General features: G+C 44.1%; 1 protein-coding gene across 5 annotated transcripts in view; it reads left to right on the top strand.

The window, feature by feature from the left end:
* The window catches only part of clstn2b (calsyntenin 2b), a 72,869-nt gene that overhangs the window by 35,136 nt on the left and 14,243 nt on the right, over window positions 1-23,490 (top strand). For all 5 annotated transcript variants that reach the window (XM_081699870.1, XM_081699871.1, XM_027028180.3 and 2 more), the window contains 5 exons: window positions 4,712-4,920; window positions 5,198-5,347; window positions 9,921-10,106; window positions 11,228-11,485; window positions 11,684-11,805. In XM_081699870.1, coding sequence (XP_081555996.1) covers window positions 4,712-4,920; window positions 5,198-5,347; window positions 9,921-10,106; window positions 11,228-11,485; window positions 11,684-11,805 — 925 coding nt within the window. The remainder of the gene's footprint in view (window positions 1-4,711; window positions 4,921-5,197; window positions 5,348-9,920; window positions 10,107-11,227; window positions 11,486-11,683; window positions 11,806-23,490) is intronic.

The raw sequence follows: 23,490 nt of genomic DNA, 5'->3' as shown, positions 1-23,490 counted from the left end.
CGATCGATCCGCATGTCCCGCATCACTGTATACAGGTTCTGTTAACGATCATGGGTACACCAGGACTGTTCCTGGTTCAAGCACCTGACCATCGATTACTTGTACTTGGTCTTGGATATTCTTAAAAGTGTCATTCTGGAATTGTTCAGAGGAAAGTCCCATATGAGAAGACCAAACGGAGAAGACAGCACAGTTCCCTGAGACTTGGCCTCCTTCTCAGTATCAGTCTTGGAGGCCCTCACCTCAACCCGTGCCTACTCCTATTCTGGACCAGTCCGTGAAGGCCATGGAGGCCCTGCTCAATGACGGTACAAGATGCACAAACATTTCCTATGCAGGACTTGCCCCCAAATATCTGCTTCACAATACCCCCACTTGTGGCAAATCCGTTCCAAAAAATATGGGGGATGCCCCAAGATGTTCTTCCCTCAGCGGAATGGCATCATCTAAGGTCTCAATCCTGTGGCACTGGATGCACTTGGCTATTGCTTCAGCTCCAGCATCACAGTGTCTTCTACGCTTGAGTCATCTCGCCCTGAGCTAAGTGGCCACCACCTGCAGCAATCTTGGGACTGCTGCACCCAAAAAAGCAAAGTGTCGGCCAAACTCTTCAAGAGACAAGGTCCAAAGTCTCTGCTTCTGTTGTCCTGGGGTTTGTCCAACCCATTGCAGGACTGCTCTTCGCAGTCCTTCATAGACCATCTGTGCCGCTATGGGAAACTGTTGGGCCATGAGCTGGGCTTCTCCAGTGAACAATGGTAGCAGCCTGGCTGCCCAGCGCTTGGGCCACCTGCTGCTGCACACTAGAATAGCTCGACATAAGCTTCCGGATCATCCTGTGGTGTCATCTTAGAAAGGATAATCGGGGACGCAGCCAGGGCACTGGGTTATTGCAGCAGGCTTCTGAGGATCTGGCGATCCCGGGCTTGCTCCTTAGTGAGGGCTTTGAACTGCAGGAGCTGTTTGCACAGTAGTTGGAGGAAAGCCTGCTACTGGCTGTGCTGCAGGTTGGCTAGGGTGTTTATCAGCTCATGCTGTCACGGAATGCTATACCTCTGTCTGTTCCTGGTCTACCCTTGTCTGTAAGCTCAATTTATCCTTAGCTAAATGACAGAAGTATGATTGTCCACCTCAATCTTAAAACTACAATTCCCATGAATCATCACCCCCATGGCACTGATAAACCTGCGCCAGTACGATGTTTTTTGTTTAATCATTATCACTTTTCCGTCTCTGGTGACTCACTCTGTCTCCTGACCTTTACCATCTTCTCCCTAGATTCTCTAAATTGCTTCAGCGAAGCTTCTTTTTTTAGATATATATTTACTCTGATGTTTTTCAGCCACTCACCAATCTCCCCACTGCTGTCCATTCCATCATTCTGTAGACTAGACTTTAACACCTTGTTTCCTTCTCATTACCTTAGCTAATGCCAGCATACTCACATCTGTCTGTCTCTCCCTCTCCCTCCATCCCTCCCTCACATTCTCTCTCTCACTACCTGTTGTTCAACAAATAAAGCCATTTCTGAGCTACACTCTTTTTCTTATATCTTAAGTCTTATATACCATGGCCTTTGGGCTAATGGGTGCAAACCAGAGCCTTACACTAACTGCTTGGTATGACATGTACAGCCATACAGAGTCACATGGGTGCTGTACCTCTGGTAATGGGTGATTTGGTAAACTGATCAGCCATAACACCTTTAACCCTGGTTTCGGCAGCATACCTGTATTTCTGTGTTTAACGAGTAGATTTTAAAGTAAAATGAGTAAATGATTTATTTACAAGGAAAACTCCAGTTTTTCTCAGACATTACTGTTTGTTTCACAGACGGTGTTTTTACAGTTCTAAAATAATATATGGGCAAGAGAATCCGCTTTTGATTACAAAATGGTCTTGTAACTGTAGTCATAAAAACATCATATCCTCAAGCTGTGCAAACTACACATGCTCTTTAACATATTCACCAAAAATGCTCAGATAAAATCATTGTTCACCTATTAGTTTTATAGCTAGTACTCAGTCTGTAATAGCTTCAGTTTCTGTGGGGAAGGGGCATGATTTGGGGTTTGCTCATTAGGATTGGCCTTGACGTAGTGCTGTGCATATCCATCACTCTACAAATTATATGTGCAAAGCTCATCCAGGAAGCAGTCATTTAAAGATCAGCCTTGCATCACTACTCATAACACAGAAACAAGCGGCGAACAGTAAAATAGTCAAAGAGGAGTTATAAGATTACATACTTTTTTCAGGTCCTTCAGTAATGTGGAAAAGATCGCACAACTGTCAGAGGATATTGCTTTCCTGCATTAGCAGTTTATTAGAGTTTCTAAAAGTCTCGCTTTATGCCTCATGGAATGCCGTGGAAAGTAATTTTTGCACTTTATAAGCACACATTTGACAATAAAGGCCTACCAAATTTGTTTTAAATTACTATGAAATGTACAAAAAAGCTCCAACACAACAACCCCCCCCCCCACCTTTGGAATTGGGTTTTAAGTAAAAGTGATCAAGAAATCAGTGCCATGCAGTGCCATGCAGATTGGCAATAAGATAAAATCCAATGTAGCAAAGAAAAAAATTAAAGCACAAACTTGTTTGTCCAACAGAAACAGTGGGGAAAGGAATGGTACCCATGCCATGAATCTGCTTCAGTGTTAACAAAAGGCATCAAACAAAGCTATGTGCCTTAGATTTGGTGGAGCAGCTGATGAAGGCTTGATGATGTAGGACATGGTTCAGATGAATGGGATGCCATAATTAGAGGCGGAGAGAAGTTTAGATTAAATTTCTAATCTAAAACCATGGCCGTGAATTCTAGTTTAGGAAATTAGTTCATTATTCTTTTTTCCTAACCAGGAACATGCCGGTGAGGACCACAGATACACAGACCCATGTAGAATTAAGTCTTACAGTGCACATTTCTGTTTAGCTGATGTCAGGTAAACATTGTACACTTTAAATCAGCACTGGGCATTTTAATGTAAAGTACAATATTTGAGAAATGATGACAAAGGGTGTTTTTTTGCTGGGGTGGGGCTGATTTGGTCATCAGCATGAGGCATCCATTTTGTTCCGCTCGCACTTGCGTAACTGTTTACAAACGAAACGTCTGGCACGTTAGATATAAGGCGGCAAACAAGGCTTTATGCAGCCATGCACTAACAGACACACGATGCATACACACACGTCTACAAACACACAAACGCATGCTTATGAGGGATTTGTTGCTTTCCTGCTGGCCTCTCCTCACATCTCCGTCTGTCACTGTGCGTGTTAATGCCACCGCCCTCGCCCACATACATGATTCACTGCAGCCAAAAGTGTGTGCACGCGTGTGTGCGTTTGTGTGTGTGGGTGTGTGGGGGTGTGGGAGTACACGTGAGGATGGGACGGGACAGAAGAGGTGAAGGGATTTGGACAGCAGGCAGAGTGAGAGCTTGGAGGAGAGGAGATGCTGACAGATTCAGAGACACAAAAATGACTCTGGCAGGAACAACATCCATTAATTATTAAGGTGTTCCATCTCAGACAGTATAGCTCTCCATCAGTGACTGAGAGAGCCAGAGTTGCATTATCACTTTGTATCTTTTTAATCCAGACAAGATTAATCTGTCTGCCAAACATGCACACAGACACACACACACACACACACACACACACACACACACACGCACGTGCACGCTCACACACACACACACACACACACACACGCGCGCACGTGCACGCTCACACACACACACACACACACACACGCACGTGCATGCTCACACACACACACACACACACACACACACACGCACATGCATGCTCACACACACACACACACACACACGTGCACGCTCACACACACACACACACACACACACACGCACATGCATGCTCACACACACACACACACACACACACACACACACGTTCATGCTCACACACACCCACACAAAGTAAGGATGGAGGTAAAAGATGAGAGGAAGCTAAAAGCTCTCAAATTCTTTATCAATAATGGTTGCCCTGCTAGTGTACCAGAAAGGAGAAAGCTCTGTAAAGAAAATGTATTCAAACAGAAATGGGTCTGTGTGTACATTCATAGAGCATTCTCAGTATAAGAACATTCAAGGCCATTATATATAAAATAGTACTTATACATATTATATATAATATATTATATATACAAAGTTAATTTCAGCAGTAGCAAAGCCAAGATCAATCTTCAACATTTCGTACATTTAATCACAAGTGTGTGCAACAGTAGATCAGGTGATGCAACTCTAGCAGTGAAAATGGATGTTTGCAGCTGTGCAATAAAGAAGAAAAATAAACTTTAAATCCACTCTCATATTACTAACGTCAAGAAAAGTCATTACATGCTGAATTGCAAATATGGCCACCCACCCGTAACACAAGATAATTGCTACAACCTCATATCAGCAGTAAAGATCAGTTAGCCTCGTTTGTAAAACGAGCAGTGCTGATATTGGGGATTTCACTAATCGTATGATAAGAATACAATGCTTGCAATAAGAGCATTACCATATAGTACTGTTGATTTTCTATTACCACCAGAGGAGACTGATTGTGTTCATAATCGAAAGCACTGTTTCTCCAGCAGTTTCCCCTACAAGAACCCCTGAAACAAGAAAAGGCTGAAACCATGCACAACTGCTGTTCACGAGGATATACCTTTCACTCTGGCTCTCGTTCTCAGGGCAGTGGTGCACGTCCAGGTCGGAGATGTGAACGAGTTCTCCCCAGTGTTCACAAGCTCCGAGTATGCCGGCTCTGTGCGGGAGGGGAGAGTGTACGATAGCATACTTCAGGTCCAGGCTGCGGACCAGGACTGCTCGCCACAATACAGCCAGATCTGCAATTACCAGATAACCACAGAAAACACGCCGTTCGCCATCGACCGGAATGGTCAGACCTACATGCATACCCGCACTCGCATATGCACACACAAGCACCCACATTCCATCGATCCGACATGCATGTTTTTTATAAATACAGCCAAACTAATTGCAGAACGTCTGCAGCTTCATCAGCATGTTGTGTCCACGCATACATCACGCAAGCACACACAAATGTCTTAAGGTGCTGTCGGTGTTAGTTGTTTTCTTTGAATGTGCATTCAAAAACTAGGAATATACACACAAACAGATGTACACGTATAGTAAAGCTTCATTTGTGTGTGCAGGGAACATCAGGAACACAGAGAGCCTGAGTTTCGATGCACAGCCGCACTATGAAATAAGCGTGACAGCATTCGACTGCGGTCAGAAGAGGGCAGCGTGTAGCGCTACGGTACACATCCATGTCAAACCTGTCTGCAAACCTGGCTGGCAAGGTAGGATCAGTGTAATCAACACTTTTGGCATATAATAATGCTTGACGGTGTGTGTGTGTGTGTGTGTGTGTGTGTGTGTGTGTGTGTGTGTGTGTGTGTGTGTGTGTGTGTGTGTGTGTGTGTGTATGTGTGTGTGTGTATACTTCAGTAATATTTTAGTCTGCCTCTCACTGTCTGAAAATCAGTTTTCATTATGAGAAACACACACACACAGAGTCAGAATACTGCTTGTCCTTCTGTCACTCCTCACGACTCTTTCCAAAAAGCCCATTTTTTCATTTTCTATTTTCCTCTTCGCCCCTCTCTCATCCATTCCCAAGTGCTTGTCTTTGTTAAACTTCTATATTTCAAAATGTTGCACTCTCCCAATCCTTTACTTTCTAGTTCCCAAATGAAACGATGCCAAATTGTGACTTGGAGGAAAACTCTTTGTGTGTGTGTGTGTCTGTGTGTGTGTGTGAGAGAAAATCAACAATCAACAGTGTTTGTCCGATTCACACGATCAGTCTTATGTTTGTTTTTTTTAACAAACAAATCGCTGAAGCTTTCTCAGTTCAGCTTGCCTGCTCTGTCTCTATTGTTGCTGTGTATCCCAGGCACCATACAGGTACATTATTACAGAATATGTCACCAAATGGTTTTGTAAATGCCACCTGCATGAGTAAAGGTCAGTGTCCTAAAAACGCCACAGCATGGCTCTCGCATGCCACAGATCAGCCAGCATTATCAGCGCAGGGTTCCCGAACGGCCAACCCTGCGTTCCCAACTAACGGGAGTGAGCGTTCAAAGTGATCCTCACTCACCCGTTAGAGCCGGCAGCAGCCAAGCAACTAGTGGGACTGTACACTATAGCAGGTAGAGGTGGCATCACGGAGCATAGCTAGAGTAGTCTGCAGCAGAGGAAAACAGCTTCTAACGGGATTGGTTATTTGTTTGTTTGCTTTTAAGAATACACAGACCAGCCGGCAAGGCGGTGGTCAGGACGCGTACCCAAAAGAGTAAATGACAACATGTGATCTGTTCCCACACGGGGGTTCTTATTGAACGTGATGGACTTCACCAGTTGGAAAGACTGGCAGGGGCAAAAGACGAAGCTGCTTCCAATCGCATTTCTCAGTTCGTGTTTGCAAGACTTTTCTTAAGATATGCACGAGTGCAAACAGACATGGATCGAAGAGGTGCTGCATTTTGGCGAAATGATGTTTGGAAAACTTGAGTAGATGAAGACCCAGCCTACCTGTGTCCATCATTTGAATGCGTCCCTGGGCGACTAGCTTTCCCTCGTTGCTATGGCAGCCTGTCCTCCTTGTGCAAGTTGCTGTCAGCGCACAATGGGAAATTTATTTAGGGCTGTGGTTTGCTGCCCAACAGGGCGCAGTTGTTGTTAATTGTCTCTACGGTGTACTGTAAAGGAAGGAGAAAGCGCTGATGTGTCACATTGAACTGATAAATTAAATGCATCTCTCTCTCACCCTCTTTCTCTGCTCTGGTACATGTGTATAACTGTGCTCCTACCAGCCTTATTATTTTTCTTCCTGTTAAAACTTTCTCATAGGAAGGAACTTACACAGCTCAGAGATACCCGCAGTCCACAGTTAGTGGCTTACACAACTCAGAGATACCTACAGTCCACAGCTAGTGGCTTACACAGCTTAGAGATACCCGCAGTCCACAGTTAGTGGCTTACACAGCTCAGAGATACCTACAGTCCACAGCTAGTGGCTTACACAGCTTAGAGATACCTACAGTCCACAGCTAGTGGCTTACACAGCTTAGAGATACCCGCAGTCCACAGTTAGTGGCTTACACAACTCAGAGATACCTACAGTCCACAGCTAGTGGCTTACACAGCTTAGAGATACCTACAGTCCACAGTTAGTGGTTTACACAACTCAGAGATACCTACAGTCCACAGCTAGTGGCTTACACAGCTTAGAGATACCCACAGTCCACAGTTAGTGGTTTACACAACTCAGAGATACCTACAGTCCACAGCTAGTGGCTTACACAGCTTAGAGATACCCGCAGTCCACAGTTAGTGGCTTACACAACTCAGAGATACCTACAGTCCACAGCTAGCTGTGTAAGGTATCTCTGTGCTGTGTAAGCCACCAACTGTGGACTACGGGTATCTCTGAGCTGTCTAAGTCTTGTTCCTTCCTACGAGGGAGTGTTTTATAGGAAGATAATGAAAGGTAGCAAGAGCACATTTATACACAGGTCCTGCAGCAGATGTGATAAATCTCACAAATCACAGAGAGAAAGAGTGTGAGAGAGAGATCCTTTCCTTTCTTTTCCTTTCCTCCTTGCATTTAATTAATCAGTTCGGTGTGAACATCGGCAGTTTCTTCTTCCCTTACACTTACACAGCTCAGAGATACCCACAGTCCACAGCTGGTGGCTTATACGGTTCAGAGATTCTCATAGTCCACAGCCAGGGGCTTACACGGCTCAGAGATACCCACAGTCCACAGCTAGTGGCTTACACAGCTCAGAGATACCCGCAGTCCACAGATAGTGGCTTACACAGCTCAGAGATACCCACAGTCCACAGCTAGTGGCTTACGCAGCTCAGAGATACCCACAGTCCACAGCTAGTGGCTTACACAGCTCATGTATACCCACAGTCCATAGTGGCTTTACTCCAGTGGCCAGTCACATGAGAACACAGGCTACCTACTCCTGCTGGTTCTTTTACTGTAGTGCAGGTTAAGTAATGTGTGTGAGAAATGAGTGAGAAATGTAGTGAAGTGGTGTGTTGTGCATGTGTGTGTGTGTGTGTGTGTGTGTGACAAAGAGAGAGAGAGAGAGAGAGAGAGAGAGAGAGAGAGAGAGAGAGAGAGAGAGAGAGAGAGAGAGAGATTTGGATAGGGAAGGAAAATGACACCGCTTTATGTTTCACAACATACTGTATTATTTTCGCCACTTGCTGATAAGTTGCCCCAGGCTCTCCCACACTGCCGGTGTAACTAACAGACAAAACAGACGCCCAACCCTGCTATTTTAAATTCGTACTACTAAACATCACACCAAATACATGTCTTGGCTGCCTGGCCACATCACCCGCCCCTCAAATATCTCACCACCTTCCCTGTTCCCCACTATCGACTAATAGTGCATTTCACAGTCTTGAAGTTCAGCTCCACAGCGATATAGCGGAGGATAATTTATCTTGGCCGCCGTTTTTCTTTTGATAATTCATGAAATAAAATGTTTATTTAATAACAAGGATTTTGATTTTTAGATTTTTTTTTTTTCACGCATACAGACGATAGGCTTTGGTTCACCATACGTGTCTGTGTTCACGTCTGTAACTTTTGCTACACCCCCGACAATAATGCTTCAGTGATCATGCGAGCGAATTAATTAATAGCTTCGCTAAATTCCACAAGGCACGCACAGCTTGCCGCGAGACCCCATAACACGCGGAAATGTGAAAAAGCGGCTGCTCACATTTCTCTCGCGGCAATAGCGGAAACTTGCTCGGCGAGTGCGCGGCAGCGACTCCATTTCCTTGCCCGGTGATGTGAGCGATTGTTTCTCTTCGAGAGCGCTAATGACTCATAGGATGGAACGACTATGGGGTATAAATCAGCTCGCGTTCTGTGTCATTTTGACTGATGTGCTACAGAAATGTCAACAGGCCATTGACTGTTGAACTCCAAAGCACACTGCCACTCAACAGTCTTAATAGCATACATAATCTCCCACTTTTCTCTTTTTTTCTCTCTCTCTCTCTCTCTCTCTCTCTCTCTCTCTCTCTCTCTCTCTCTCTCTCTCTCCAGTAAAACCATTTATAGCATTATCAGTGATATCTAGCTAAACCGAAAACAAAACATTTTTTTTAATAAGTGAAGGCTAAAATTCTGGCTCTCTCGCTTCACTAACCGCCGAGCTTGGGTGACTCTGAGAGGGTTGGGGTCCCAAAGTGGCTTGCCCCTTACAGTGTCTGTGCGAAGGTGAGGAAGGGTGGGAAGACACCAGAGGCAAAGGCTGCTGGGAGACCAGAGTTCAGCAGGCTCTGGGCAGATAAACAGGCAGGGCTGCTGCACCGTGCACTTTGACCCAGGTGCGAGAGCGAGCTGTTCTCTCTTGTTTATACCAGGGCCTGTGGAAGAGGTCTTTATTGGATGCACATGGCTGAATCCTATTGGTTCTTGTATTAAGCAGGTTATAATGATTACATACGTTTTGCATGAAACTGCCCTTCAAGTTCATATTGAGATTGTAAATAATAGATTGTTTGTACTACCTCCACGTATACTTTGGTAAAAATGTTTAAGTTGCTGAACAAGCAGAGGTGTCAGTAGGGGTGAAGCAGTAGTAGGGTAAATGCGGAAGGGTTTACTAACCCAGATATAACAATGCCTGCGGTCTGCACATTGGAACTTGCGTGTTTTAAACAGATCAATGATTTAGAATGCACTGGATTCTGTTGGTGATGTGAAACTGAATATTTGTGTTTGATTTTTTTCTTAATAAGGATGGTGAGGGCAGTTTCTTTTAAACAGGAAGCTGGTACATTAAATGTATCTTAAAGTCTTAAAAATTCTTCCTTTCTCACTCTCTGTAGGCTGGAATAAACGTGTGGACTATGAGCCAGGTATGGGCAGTAAGCAGCTATTTCCCAAGATGCACCTGGAGACATGTGAGGGCGCCGTGTCCTCTGTGAGGGTCACTGTGGAGCTCCAGACTGGCCATAATGGAAAGGGCTGTGACCGACAGAGTTACTCTGAGAAATCCCTACAGAAACTCTGTGGTAAGCTTTAAGGAATAATATATATCATCCAGATCTCTAGCAAATAGTCAGTTACTACAGTCAGTAATTTCTCTGCATGTCCCTGCACTTGAAAGCCATGAAAGCCATTGACTTGAAACACATGTTTAATGGAATCCTAAAGGTAGTTGTTGAGAAAGAGTAACAGCCTGAGATTTTGATTATTTGTCACTGATGTGATTTAATGAGAGAGAGAGAGAGAGAGAGAGAGAGAGAGAGAGAGAGAGAGAGAGAGAGAGAGAGAGAGAACTGAAGTAAATGAAAGCATGTTCTGAACTGACCCAAAGTAGATCTTACAGCAAGCAATATCCGTTATTGTTGCAGCCGTATCAGGAAATTGACTGACATCCATGTTGCCGGATCTGGGGTTAGTGTTTGCTGGTGCAGTGTGCTGTAGTGAATTAGACCCTCGGTTCCCTACTGTTCTCGTCTGTCTATGCCGACACCCCGGAGAGAAGTCTATTCTTATCAATCATGTACAGGCGCGGTTCTAAAGCCAGTCTCGCACAAAGGTGTGTGTTCAGTGCCCAGGCAAGGAAATGCATTCTGTCTCCCAAGCTTTAGCGGGTTTGTCAGTGTGATACTCTGCAGTGTAGCAATCTCTACCGCACGGTGGAAGTGTTTGTGTTTTTCTCGTGGTGGAATGCTTCCATGGAAAATGGCTTTCAGATTTCCACCAAAAGGAATGAAAAAAGCAGTCAAAGCACAACGCAGAACACAGAGAAGACGAGCTGAAAGAGAGAGAGATGAGTGACAGGGAAAGAAAGCGAGCGAGATAGAGATTTATCACTGTGTTCAGACAGATCGGTTTATCTCGGCCCGAAACAAAAGATGCGTTCCTGTCGTCAGCTACAATTGCAGGGTTTCTTTGGTATGAAGACATGTAATCTGTAACATGAATGTGCATGACAAGGCTACACTAACAAGCACACACATTTTCAAATTCTTTCTTTCCTATAGGTTATGTGTAAAGCTGAATTCAACCTGCCATTGCCCTCATTACTCATATTGCAACTCAAGCATGGACAGAATGAGTTGAACGACGCCTCCTGTGCTTTGATGACTAATGACTCTCAGCTCTGGTCTCCCCGGACACATTCCAGGGGCTTCGTCGGGCAGCACCGATCTCCTCCCTGCCTCCGGCACCACTTTCAACTGGACGACGTCGCTGCTGACAGACAGTGGGCGTGACGGCGACCTCGTCTATCGATTCGACGGGCGTCAAGCGGCCAAGGTTCCCGACTGGGTGGTGCCGCAGAACCTGACGGACCAGTTCACCATAGCGACGTGGATGAGGCACGGGCCGAGCCCTGGCCTCAGAGGGGAGAAGGAGACGCTCCTCTGTAACTCCGACAAGACAGGTAAGGGGGTGCGATAGAGAATGAGAGAGGGCGAGATCGAAAAGATGAGGAGGAGTCGAGAGGAGATGAAGGGAGGAGCAGTGAAGGGGAGCGAGACCTCTCCCCTTAGCCAATTTCTTTTTCAGAAAGATGAAGTCATTGACCTTCCACAATTGTTATTAAATATCCTCTGCCTCTCTCTGTCTCCGTCTCTTCCAGAGATGAACAGACACCATTACTCTCTCTATGTGCACAACTGCAGACTGGTGTTTCTGCTGCGGAGAGACTATGCACAGGGGGACTCGTTCAGGCCTGCAGAATTCCACTGGAAACTGGAACAGGTGAGAGCCAAGGAAGGGTGAGGATCGGGGAAAAGGGGAGGAGAGTCCCAGAGTGGGCAGTGTAATAGGCTTTGAGAGACTTGAGAGAGACTTTCTCTTGTAACTGTTTGGGGTTCCTGAGTTTTGTTTGAATACTTGTGCTTCAATATCTGTTTGAAATATTGAATCAGAGTTTTTTTGCATATGGCAGTCAAATCAGTGTAATGCAAACAAATTCCTTTGTGTTTGCTAGACCTGTGGACTTTGTTGTTGGATAGTTAGACACTAAGCAAAAGAAAGAGTAAAAAGGCTAGAGAGATGGTTGTGACAGAGCTTAGAGGTCGTAATGGCTGTCAGACCACTCTGAGTGACTGGTATGATGGGTAATTTAAAGGGACAGAATGGCACTTTTGTTTTGAAGAGGACAGAGGGTCAAACAATATAATGAAAAGCGAGTCACTTTGTGTTTGTGTTTTAAAGATATTTCACATCTGATAATCAATTATAGCAGTCACAGCACATACCCTCCCAAATATAAAGACTGCTTATCATATGAAATTAACTTTATTCATAAACTTTAATCCATCTTTTTGGCAAAAAAACCCCCCCCAAAAAAACGGACAAACATACAGAATTTGTTTTTCCATATAGCAGCTATTCGAATAACAACACCAAAAATAATAGTAACTAATACTATTGTTACCAACAGTACTAGTAGTAACAGTAGTAGTATTCGTTGTGGTACAGGTAGACCTACAACCTGGAACAGAGAAAATACAAAAGACAAACAGCACAGGTAAAACACTGCAAGCATATTTTGATGATAAACAGAAGTAATAGAGATAGCACTGAGCAAAAGAAGTGGTTGTGAATTAAATAAATGGAAGCAATGTCAAAAAAAGACTTTGGGAAATGGTTTTGGGGTTTGGGGGTTTTGGGGCCATTACAGTGTATGACCTGCCACCCATTGAAGACCAGAGAACAAACTGAAGTGTAGATCATAGGACATTGACCTGTTTGTACAGGTAGGGGTGTACAGATGTAATCACTCAGTGAGGTATTGAGGTGTAAGGCCATGAAGAGTTTCATAAGTTGTAAAAAGTGTTTTATACTGAATCTTAAACTGCCAGGTAACGAGTAGAGTTTATAGACTTTTGGATATATTGTAATCCAGCAAGGGTTTTTGCAAGGAGGTCAGTAAGGTCAGTGTTGCAGAAATTCAGGTGTGAGGTGATGAATGTGTGAACTACAGTTTCAGCTTTCTTGGTGTTGAGTATGAGCCAAAGGTATGAAATGTTGCAAAGGTGATAAAAGGATGCCTTAACTAGGGAACTGATAGGAGAGAAGGGTCAAAAATGATGCCAAGATTGCAGACCACTAGGGAGAGTGGTAGAAGAAATCACAAATACTATTAATGTACAATTTGTACAATGTACAATGTACAATCAGTAGGATATATTACTTTTCAGTGTTTAATTTGGGCAAGTTAGAATTCATTCAGAGTTTGATGTCACCAGTGCTCATTAATCAGAGGGGAGGAAAAGCAGAGAATTTGAACTGAAAAAAGTGTGTGTGTGTGTGTGTGTGTGTGTGTGTGTGTGTGTGTGTGTGTGTTTGTGTGTGTGTGTGTGTGTGTTTGTGTGTGTGTGTGGTGTGTGTGTGTGGTGTGTGTGTGTGTGTGTGTGTGTGTGTGTGTCATATTCATAGCAATGAAAATTAAAACAATAATAGTGAATGATATGTCCTAGGGGAAGCATGGATTTCATTATGAATGAAATAGAGAGGGATAAGGACAGATCCCTGCGGGACACCACAAGTAACAGTAGGACTGGATAATTTGTTTCCTGATAAAGATAAAATGTTCCCTATCTCAAGGATATGAGGTAAACCATGAGAGTGCAGATCTAGTAACACCCATGGCAAAGAGGCAGAAGGATATTACATCAACATTTACATTTACATTTACAGAATTTGGCAAGACACCCTTGACCAGAGCGACAAATATCATGGCAAACAGTGTCAAATGCTAAACTGAGATCGAGGAGAATGGTAATGGTTCCACAGTCAGCAGGGAGAGTACGGTCACGGACTACCCCCAATACAGCTGTCTCTGGGCTATGCAACCCACCCACACTGGAACGACTCAATGGGGTTTTGGAGACAAGGTCGCTTTGTAACCGAGGTGCCACCTTTCTATCCAGCACTTTGGCTATACAACTGAGGTTTGAGTTGAGCCTTTAATTGTTGCAAACAATGGCAATTGAGATGCCTGAGTTCAGATCAGGTGGAACAGTGGCCAACAGCAAGCACATGTTATTCAGAAAGGAGGCAGGGGCCGGGGGGGGGGGGTGTGTGTATGTCAGACCAGGACTGTTGGAGAAGAGAAATAAGGGAAACGTCTAGGTTGTAGCTTATATAATTAGCTCCGTAATAGAGAGTTGAGTTGTAGAGCAGAAGGTAGCCAAGTAGTGGATGGTGTGATGAAAGACATGGAAAGATGTCTTTAAAAATGGCTAGAAAAGGATTTGGGGATAACAGCAACTATTTTTAATAATTGAAGCAAAATAGGAAGAAAGGTTTGAGCTACAAGAGGGTTGAGCCAGGAGCAGTCCTGCATGTTTACACATCGTCCATGTAAGATAGAGGGCGAATGATGAGGCCAGTTTTTTAAAGCTCTTTCATGGCCCAGAGTGAACCATGGAGAAGAGCAAGGTTCTAATGGACGCATGCTTGTCCGGAGCTTTGGAAATAGTGACGTTATAAAAGGAGAGAGTCCCAGAGAGCAAGTTAGGGTGAAGAACAGACGAGGCATAAATGTAAGCAGAGAAGGAAGCGTGATCACAGGTAATTGTGGTCCATGTACTTGGCTCAAAGAAAAGAACACTAATGGTGAATTCAATAAGTGAGATGTTCCAGTGTGACGGAGAAATTGTCTAAACTGACAGAACAGATGGTATGAAGGTCAGAATCATCCAGAAGTTATTTTGCAAGTACACAGGCAGTGTCAATATGCATATTTGAGCCGCCTAGCAAAATAGCTGCTGTACACATTAAGCAGGCAAGTGTGAGGAGTTCATTAGGATCAGCGATAAAACCCGTCTGAGGCGTAGGAAACAACCCCTGCTGCAGCTGCATGGGATCGCAGGTGTTTTATTAAAAGGAATTAGGCAGAGACAAACATTAAACAGTTCAGGTTCAAGCAAACGACAAACATGATATCAAGGGATAGACAAAGGAGCAAACAGAGCGTAGACAAAAGCCCAACACAACAAGGCTAATAATACACAACTGAGGCTCAGAACTCATGTAAGGGGCGATAAGGAGCGGGTGAAGATAATTAAAGCGGCGCCGGCGAGCAGTAGGAAGGCAATGCGTCGAGAGTTGGAGGAGCCAAGGATGGGAGGGTGACAAGGAGGGTGATAGACTAACAGAACAAGTAAGGCGATCGGGCCGACAACTTTAAAAGAGTTTACATAACGGAAGTCAACTCCCACGGCCCTAGGTTTGTTGTGACATATGGCAGCCTGGCCATCTCCCCCCTGTTTAGTCCAGGCAGAAGATGAGCAAAACCCAGGTCAAGCACAGCAGTTCACTATGCTAGCAGCCAAGTTCCGCTGAGCAGCAGAGGCGGCACACCATCAGGCCAAATCACCGCCGACACTACAAATGAGGGCCCTGCTCAGCCAACACCAACTAGTAGAATGAGCTAGGAGTGTACCCAGAGCTGACCAAGAACGCCAGATGCTAAACCGAATGACGGGTCCCCACAAAACGGGGGAAATGGTGCACACACATGCAAACATAATACAAAAGAGCTCAGACACACGGTTAGTTAAACTTTTGCCAAGCTAGCAAGTGAACTCTGCGGATTCCCCCCCCCCCCCCTCTCTCTCTCTCCCCCTCTCTCTCTCTCTCTCTCTCTCCCCCCCTCTCTCTCCCCCTCTCTCTCTCTCCCCCTCTCTCTCTCTCTCTCTCCCCCTCTCTCTCTCCCCCCCTCTCTCTCCCCCCTCTCTCCCCCCTCCCCCCCCCCTCTCTCCCCCCCTCTCTCTCTCTCCGCCCTCTCCCCCCTCTCTCTCCCTCCCCTCTCTCTCTCCCCCTCCCTCTCTCTCTCTCTCTCTCTCTCTCTCTCTCTCATCCAGTGCTCTGATGGTGATTGCCTTGTAAAGCTGCAGGGATGAGAGTTCCATTAAGTCCTTTATCCCCTCTCACTCTCCTCCCTTTTCTTTAAAGCAAAATGAGCTCTTCAGTCCAGCCCACGTCCGCGTCACTCCCTCCGCTTCCCCCCACGCGCCACTGCTTTCATTAGCGTTGCTCTTGCCTAATTAATTTCCCAAGAATCACTTCACATGCACACATGCAGAGAGATAAAGAACAGGGATCATGTAGGATTTCAGTGTCCCTTCTCATGCATAAAGGAATAATAATAATAATAATTATTATTATTATTATTATTATTATTATGAAGGCCTGTGTGATTTCTCTTAATTACTCTTTATTATTCAAGTTATTATTCGGGTTGTTTTCTTTCCTTTAAGCAAAGCCTAATGCACTATAAAGCATTTTTACATTTTCGCAATTTCTCTGAGCTCTACACTCGGTCCCTGATTTTAATCAGAGATATTTTAATCTCACGCTTATCTGGGGCTTTGAGCCACACAGTTGAGAAGTACAAGCTCATGCTATTGTCTCACGAGAAAAAAAGAAAAAGATTAGTTTAAAAAATGCAGTAAAATAGTGTCAGCATGGTGTCCTTATCACTTAATGTACATAACACCTCGCTCATTCCTGAACCACGTGTGAACACAGATAAATATCCAACAAAGCAACAGAGAAAGAGAACGAGCCTACACAGCTATTGACAAGAGACGGGCTGGAAGTGGTGCACTCCAAAATCCATGCAACCATGCGATAATTTAGGCAGACCGGTCCCTTTTTGACATTTTCCCATTTCACTCGTCTTATGTCCTGCCCTGGACCAGGCCAACGGAGGCAATTTCAGTCCTCGTGCCGCTGTGCTCAGCGTAACAACAGGGGCATAAAGCACGGGGGCTCAGTTTAATCGCAGAGAGCGCGCCCGGAGTTTCTCGGACGCACCGCAACCCCGCCGTCAGCATTAAACGGCAAAGCACTCGGCAGTTTAAAGATGCTCTCTAAAATGTGCCCTTATCGCTGCAATGCACTTGGGAAGTGCTGGAATGTATAGTGTTGCAATATGTAATAACTCCACCCACCCGCCCACCTCAAGTAAGGTGTTACTGTAATAAAATGCAGTCAAACTGAAACCAAAATGGAATTTATTCATCTTGTTAGTTTATATGCCACTAAAATTGTGTATGTTGTTCATCAGTATCATATAATTTAAAATACGTATCTTATTTTTAATCTTTCATAAAAATGCACCTCTGAAACATCTCCTGATATTTGGATATGTCACTGATGCCAGGAGGGGCCAATTAATTATTTAAATGAATTATATTAACCAATATTTTTTCATGTTTCTTTCTGTTATTGTTTTACTGTTATTGTTTCACAATCCAATTAAATGCCTTCCATAATTTTTTCCTGCCCAAATATTATCTTTCTCAATGAATGATTATTTCTGTCATAATTAATGAGGTTAAAGTACTCCGTCACTTTCTTGAGTGCCATAAAATCTATGTATCTGGGAAGACACATAAAAGACTATAGTGTATTACATTGATAGATTAGAATGTGTGTGTGTGATTAATGTCTGTAATTAATTTTACAAAAATATAAAAGCAAGGCTCCCCTGGACCTGTTCTTTATTTTTCTCCTGCTCACTCTCTCTCTCTCTCTGTCTGTCTGTCTGTCTGTCTGTCTGTCTGTCTGTCTCTTTGGACAGATGGATGTCTTTGGCTGCTATCATTTATTCAATGTCTGTTAAATCTCATAAGTAATTTTGCATAGCTATTGAACATTGGGGAAAATTCACTATATAACTTCACATACACAGACACACAACTTGTAATACTGCCATACTATGTGTCAAAATCTCTGGTATGGTAGTGCTCAGAATGTAAGCTTTGGTTTTCTTCTACCCCCGCTGCCAACACACAACGCACGCACGCGCACGCACACACACCTCTCTCATCTATCATGCTGATAAATCACCCTGCTTTTTTAAAAGGCCTCGACTGAGAGCAGTTCTAAGTCTTTTACCACCTCCTCTAATTCAGCTGTCTAGTTTCACTGAACACACACTGAGAAAATATCACCTTCAGACAATCTCACCCTAACAGCCCGAGTGTATGTCTGTCATTGTGTGTGTGTGTGTGGGGGGGGGGTCTGTTTTGCTGTTGTTGGGTAGACCAGTGCACACAGGATGATAGGAAAACACAATTCTGATATATAACCTTACACTGAAATGTGTGTATAAATAAATAAGGTTAGGTGTAGGCATAGACACAGCACAAGTTTATATATGTGTATGTGTGTATGTGTGTATGTGTGTGTGTGTGTGTGTGTGTGTGTGTGTGTGTGTGTGTGTGTGTGTGTGTGTGTGTGTGTGTGTGTGTGTGTGTGTGAGACTGGGTGTAGCTGCCCAGCACAGCAGCCCTGAACCACATGCGAGTGTGTCGGGTTGAAAAATGATGAAGCCTCAGCCTGCCCCTATATCGAGCAGCAGACAGGTACCTCACACACACTCCACTCCTGCGTTCCCATTGACCACTGTAGAAGAATCGATGAGCGTATGTGGAGAAGGAGGAAACTGGGGACAAGATGAATGCCAACTGGCTGTTAACTGGCACAAACTCTCAGAAGGTGAGCAGATTGCTATTAATCATGTTGAGACGAGGACTGTAAGCAGATATAAATTCACCAGCTGCATCATTATGAAATGCATTCATAAGTGGATTTCATATTCGTACAATCACAGGTTCTACCTGACCCGTCGCTAGGCAGAGTTCAGCATTCTGCTGTGCATCACTGGTTAGTTTCTGAGCACTGCTTGCCACACTGCTTGAGGAGGCGGACTGTTCTCGACCCTGCAGTGACACTGTGTTTGTCCTGCTATGAGTGCACCAAGTGGTGTTTCTGGAACTTTCCCCATGCACAAGGGTTTCTGTCGATGCGTGCGATCCGTGACTCAACGTTCTCCTCTAGTGAAGAGTTGAAGGATGACTAAGACAAACTGTGCACAGCAACAGATGGCGTAGGTGTACAAACGCACACCTACGGGGTGTTGCTAATTAATGACTGCTTCTAATAAGTGGTTGGTATGTGGGAGTATATGTAACATGTGTTAAAGCTGTGGAGAAGCCTGGGAGACACACTGCTCCGACTCACATGCTGTGTTTTCCTTCAGTAAAAGTGTGACAGTGAGAAAAAAAAAAGAAGAGAAAGAAAGATAAATGGCTTCTGCAGAAGTGAGAGGCAGAGATGTGACAAAGATTTGAAAAGAAGAAGCCATTTTTGCTTTGCAGCACATTTCTTCTTTTGGTTATCTTTGTGTGTGTGTGTGTGTGTGTGTGTGTGTGTGTGCGTGTGTGTGCGCGCATGTGTTTACACACGCAAATGTTTCTGCTGGACGGGAGACTTTAACAATCAGTTCCACTAGACTTTGTGACCTGCTCCATCTGCAGTACAGCTTCTCCCTCTCACACACAAACACACACACAAACACCACACACATACACACACATTTGTGGAACAGAGTGAGCATTCCTAGTCACCGGACATATGGTCTGAAGTGGCGGCAGTCCAAACAGACCCACCTCTCTCTCTCTCTATCTCTCTCTCTCTCTCTCTCATCCCCCCCCCAACACACACACACACACACACACACACACACAAGCACAGTGTGATCTCACTCTATGAATCACCACATCCCTTGACTTGAAACACAAATGCACTGAAACACACACCCAGACCCATACTATACTGAGGTATCTCTATCAATTATAAAAGAAAAATCCTTCTCCACCTTTGTTTGCGATGTTCCCTCTGAGTGATTTGCTTTTAGATTGATCCGGATTGTCCAAAAATATCAATCCCCTGGAGTTACTCAAACACAATTCAATATACACTCCCTTCCCTTCTCTTTGAAAAAGCTTGTGTAGTTGTAATATGGGTGAAAAAACTCTATTACCCATCAGTCTTCACTTTAATGCTGTGTTTGTGCATACACTGAATGGTGTCTTTATTAGGTCCTCCTGCTCTAAAGCTGTCATACCTTTGACTCTATATCTACTCTGAAGCCAGCTAACTCACTGTACCAGAAGCCTCTACACTGTGTTCAGTGTGTCAGCTTTTTACTGGCCTCATTTATAAGTGGCCTCCTTTTGCTGAAAGAGCTGGTGTTAGCTGGATGCTGTACCGGCACGTGCAAATGCTATTTTGCAAGCACTTACGAATACCACAGGAATTTATAGAATGCCAGGGCACGATTATTGCCACCTTTCCTTCAGTTTGAAACAAAGAACAAACAGACTTTTCTGTGATTAATTAGAAATTATACTTACCTATCCCCAACTGGTCAGAGCTTACATGACTTTAATTAGCCTGTGAATGGTGTTTTTTTTATGTTTTAAACATGGAAAAGACAATAGAGCTGTCAGGGCAGACCAGAAACGTTATTATCATCAAGCACAAGCAGTCAAAAGGGTTCCAGACCTTCTCCAAACACCTTGGCCTCTCTATGTCAATGGTTCAAAATGTTATCACGAGGTTTAGGTTCAGTCATTCAAAAACCTTCCAAGATGTGGTGAAGAAAACTAGTAACAGAACCCTACAAAAGTTGGTCTGAAACATGCAAATGAAACCACAAATGAAACCACATACAACATTCAAAAGACCAAAAAGGACCCCACTGGTCCAAGAAAGACATAAAACTCAACTTTGCCAAAATATGCACAGAAAAACCACAATCCTGGGGAAAATGTCCTATGGACAGACGGAACCCAAATAGAGCTCTTTGATATTGTAGACCAATGCTGTTTGTAGACAATGAATTGAAGCTTATAAGGTAAAGTGTACCCTCCTTTTAGTGAAACATGATGGAGGATCCATAATGCTGTTGGGCCGCTTTGTTTCTTCTGGGACTAGGGGCCCTGAATGTGTTACAGGAGTAATGAGATCAGAGGATTTTCAAGGCATTTTATACTGTAATGCACAGTTAAATGTAAGAAAACTTGGTTTGGGGTAGAACAAACTATAAACTGTATGGTTGAGGTGGAAAACATGGACTGTTTTCAACCGACCAGCAATGAGTCCTGAATTCAATCCTGTTTTTGGAGAGATCTGTGAGAAAATACTGACAGACAGGTGCATGAAGCTCACACATGGCCACAAAAACATTTGCAGGCTGTTGTTCAACCAAATATTAGGGAAAAGTGCCTTTAAACCTGTTATGCGTCTTTTGTATTTCTTCTTTCAAATGATTGGACGTGTGTTGACTGGACGTGTGTATCTTTTACGTTGTTCAATTTTGAACATGTTATTAAAACATTATAATGATACAAAGCTGTATCAATTTATACCTGAAGCTATTGGCATTGATATACAAAACAACCAAAGGTGCCAACAGCAATGACCACAACTGTATATACATTTATATATACATACACAAATATCTAGATGTCACCTCTCTTTTTTCTTAATATCTTTTTATTGAATTTTACACAGCAGAGCAAGACCATTTTGTGAAACACTATAGCTCACCCAATCTTTTTAAAACAGGTCATTCATGTAAGAAGCCAAAGGAAATGTGGCATAACTGTGCAGAAAACAAGACCAGTTACCATCAGTCAGCTTCTGGAATTAGCTGTGACAGGACTGCTAGCCTGTATGTACAGCTACAGCGTTGACGTGCTTAATTACCCTCAGTCAGATTGGTCGGTACAGTAACGTACTGGAGGGAGAACTGACTTTTATTCTTTACATTTTGATCCTCTCTCTCTCTCTCTCTCTCTCTCTCTCTCTCGTCGTGCTCCTCTGCAGAGTCACCTTATCCCCTCATCTCATCAATCTCTCCAAGAAGCTCCGCCCATCCTCTTTCCTTCTTTCGTTGGTTTTTCGTCTCTCTCCTGACCCCGTATATGGGCAGAGCGCGTTCCTATCCCTCCTGTCATCCACCTGGACTGCATCACCTCATACTCCGTTTCTTTTTCCCCTCGTCTGTCTCAGCAACTATCTGTATCTTCACTCATTCTCTTTCTGCTTCTCCCTCTGATATCTTTGAGAACTGTTCCTGCTACAGAAATTTCATGTCTATGTGCTTCTAAGCCCATGGGGGGGGAGAGAGAGAGAGAGAGAGAGAGAGAGAGAGAGAGAGAGAGAGAGAGAGAGAAGGGCAGAGAGAGGAAATGGAGAGATGAAGTAGGAGAAGAGCTTTCAGCCTCTTTGATCTCAAAGCTGAGTCAAGCACTCCCTCTTGGCTTGTTTGTTTGTGGGATTGAGGGGTGCCTCACTCTCTCTCTCTCTCTCTCTCTCTCTCTCTCTCTCTCTCTCTCTCTCTCTCTCTCTCTCTCTCTTTGTCTTCTGCATTTTCTTTTCACTCCATCGAAACTCCTCATCATTACAGTAGCAGGGTGCCCCGAGAGCTGCTCCTCGCCCCCACTAACTCCGGAATCTGAGAACATGCTGAGTCGGAAACATGCGTTGGGTTGCTAGCCTGTTCTCTCTAAAAAAAAAAGTGCCACGCTCCAGAACATTCCGACAACTCAGCAGGAATATACACTCTTTTGCATTACAAAGTTTTAAAAAAGCAAATCAGTGTACAGCGTCACGCTTATATGCCTGATGTTGGGGAACGGAGACAAATTTCTATTTCTATAAGCATCGGGGCTTGCACTGAGAGGTTTTGGCCATTGAATTGTGTTTCTCATTTCTTATTCTTTGACGCGAGGAACTAAATCTATGATTATGAATGTGAAGTGCTGAAACTCCAGTCTCCAGTATTATTAGGGATACCGCTGATGTTAGCTATCATCTCCATTCTCTGGCTTAGTTAAGCAAATGTTAATATTTAATGACTTTGTCAGACTTTGCCTTGAGTTTCTAGAAAATTATAGTCCAAGTGTATTGGAAGATGGGCTAGAGCAAAACTATGGAGTGGGTCAAGGTACCCAAGGACTGGGTTGAAAATATGACTTTCAAAAAACAATTACTAGCTGCAATTGTTGCTTCTGTCAGCTTGAAGTTAACAGTATAGCCTGGTGGGTTATATTACACCTTACCAGAGGAGTATCCATCTTCCACAAGCTTCTGTAACGCCAGCCCCGTGAGCAGAGTGAAACGCAATAAACAGGGCACTCGGCTTTTCCATCTTCATACACTGAGACTTCAAGAAAGATGGCAAATACCCACTCGTTCATTTGGCTTTCTCTTGTTCAGCCAGGTCAATAAAATATCTACAACGCAGCCTCTGCTGTGCTGTGCAGCTGTGCTCCTGCGAATGGGAAGAAGGAGTCGGAACTGATTCGCGAATTAGTATTCTGCGTTGCAGAAGTATTCTTAGATAATCAAAAGAAACCTTGCCTTGGTTTCACCTGCGCTCTGTAGCACTGGTCCGGAAGTACCCTGACACTGAATAGTTCAGGGTTTTTGTTTTTTTAAGCACAACTTCATAAGCAGATCTGGGTGTGTTAAAGCAGGGCAGGAGCTAAATCCCGCATCACCGGAGCTGTGCGCGGTCCGATCTTGACGGCCGACCCGGCAGGAAGCAGGGCCAGTGTCAGTTCAGTC

This window comes from Electrophorus electricus, chromosome 17 (assembly GCF_041902795.1).
Source record: "Electrophorus electricus isolate QZ-2024a chromosome 17, ASM4190279v1, whole genome shotgun sequence".
Taxonomy (NCBI): domain Eukaryota; kingdom Metazoa; phylum Chordata; class Actinopteri; order Gymnotiformes; family Gymnotidae; genus Electrophorus; species Electrophorus electricus.
The sequence above is the reverse complement of the archived record's forward strand: the minus strand, read 5'-3'. Positions and strand labels throughout refer to the sequence as shown.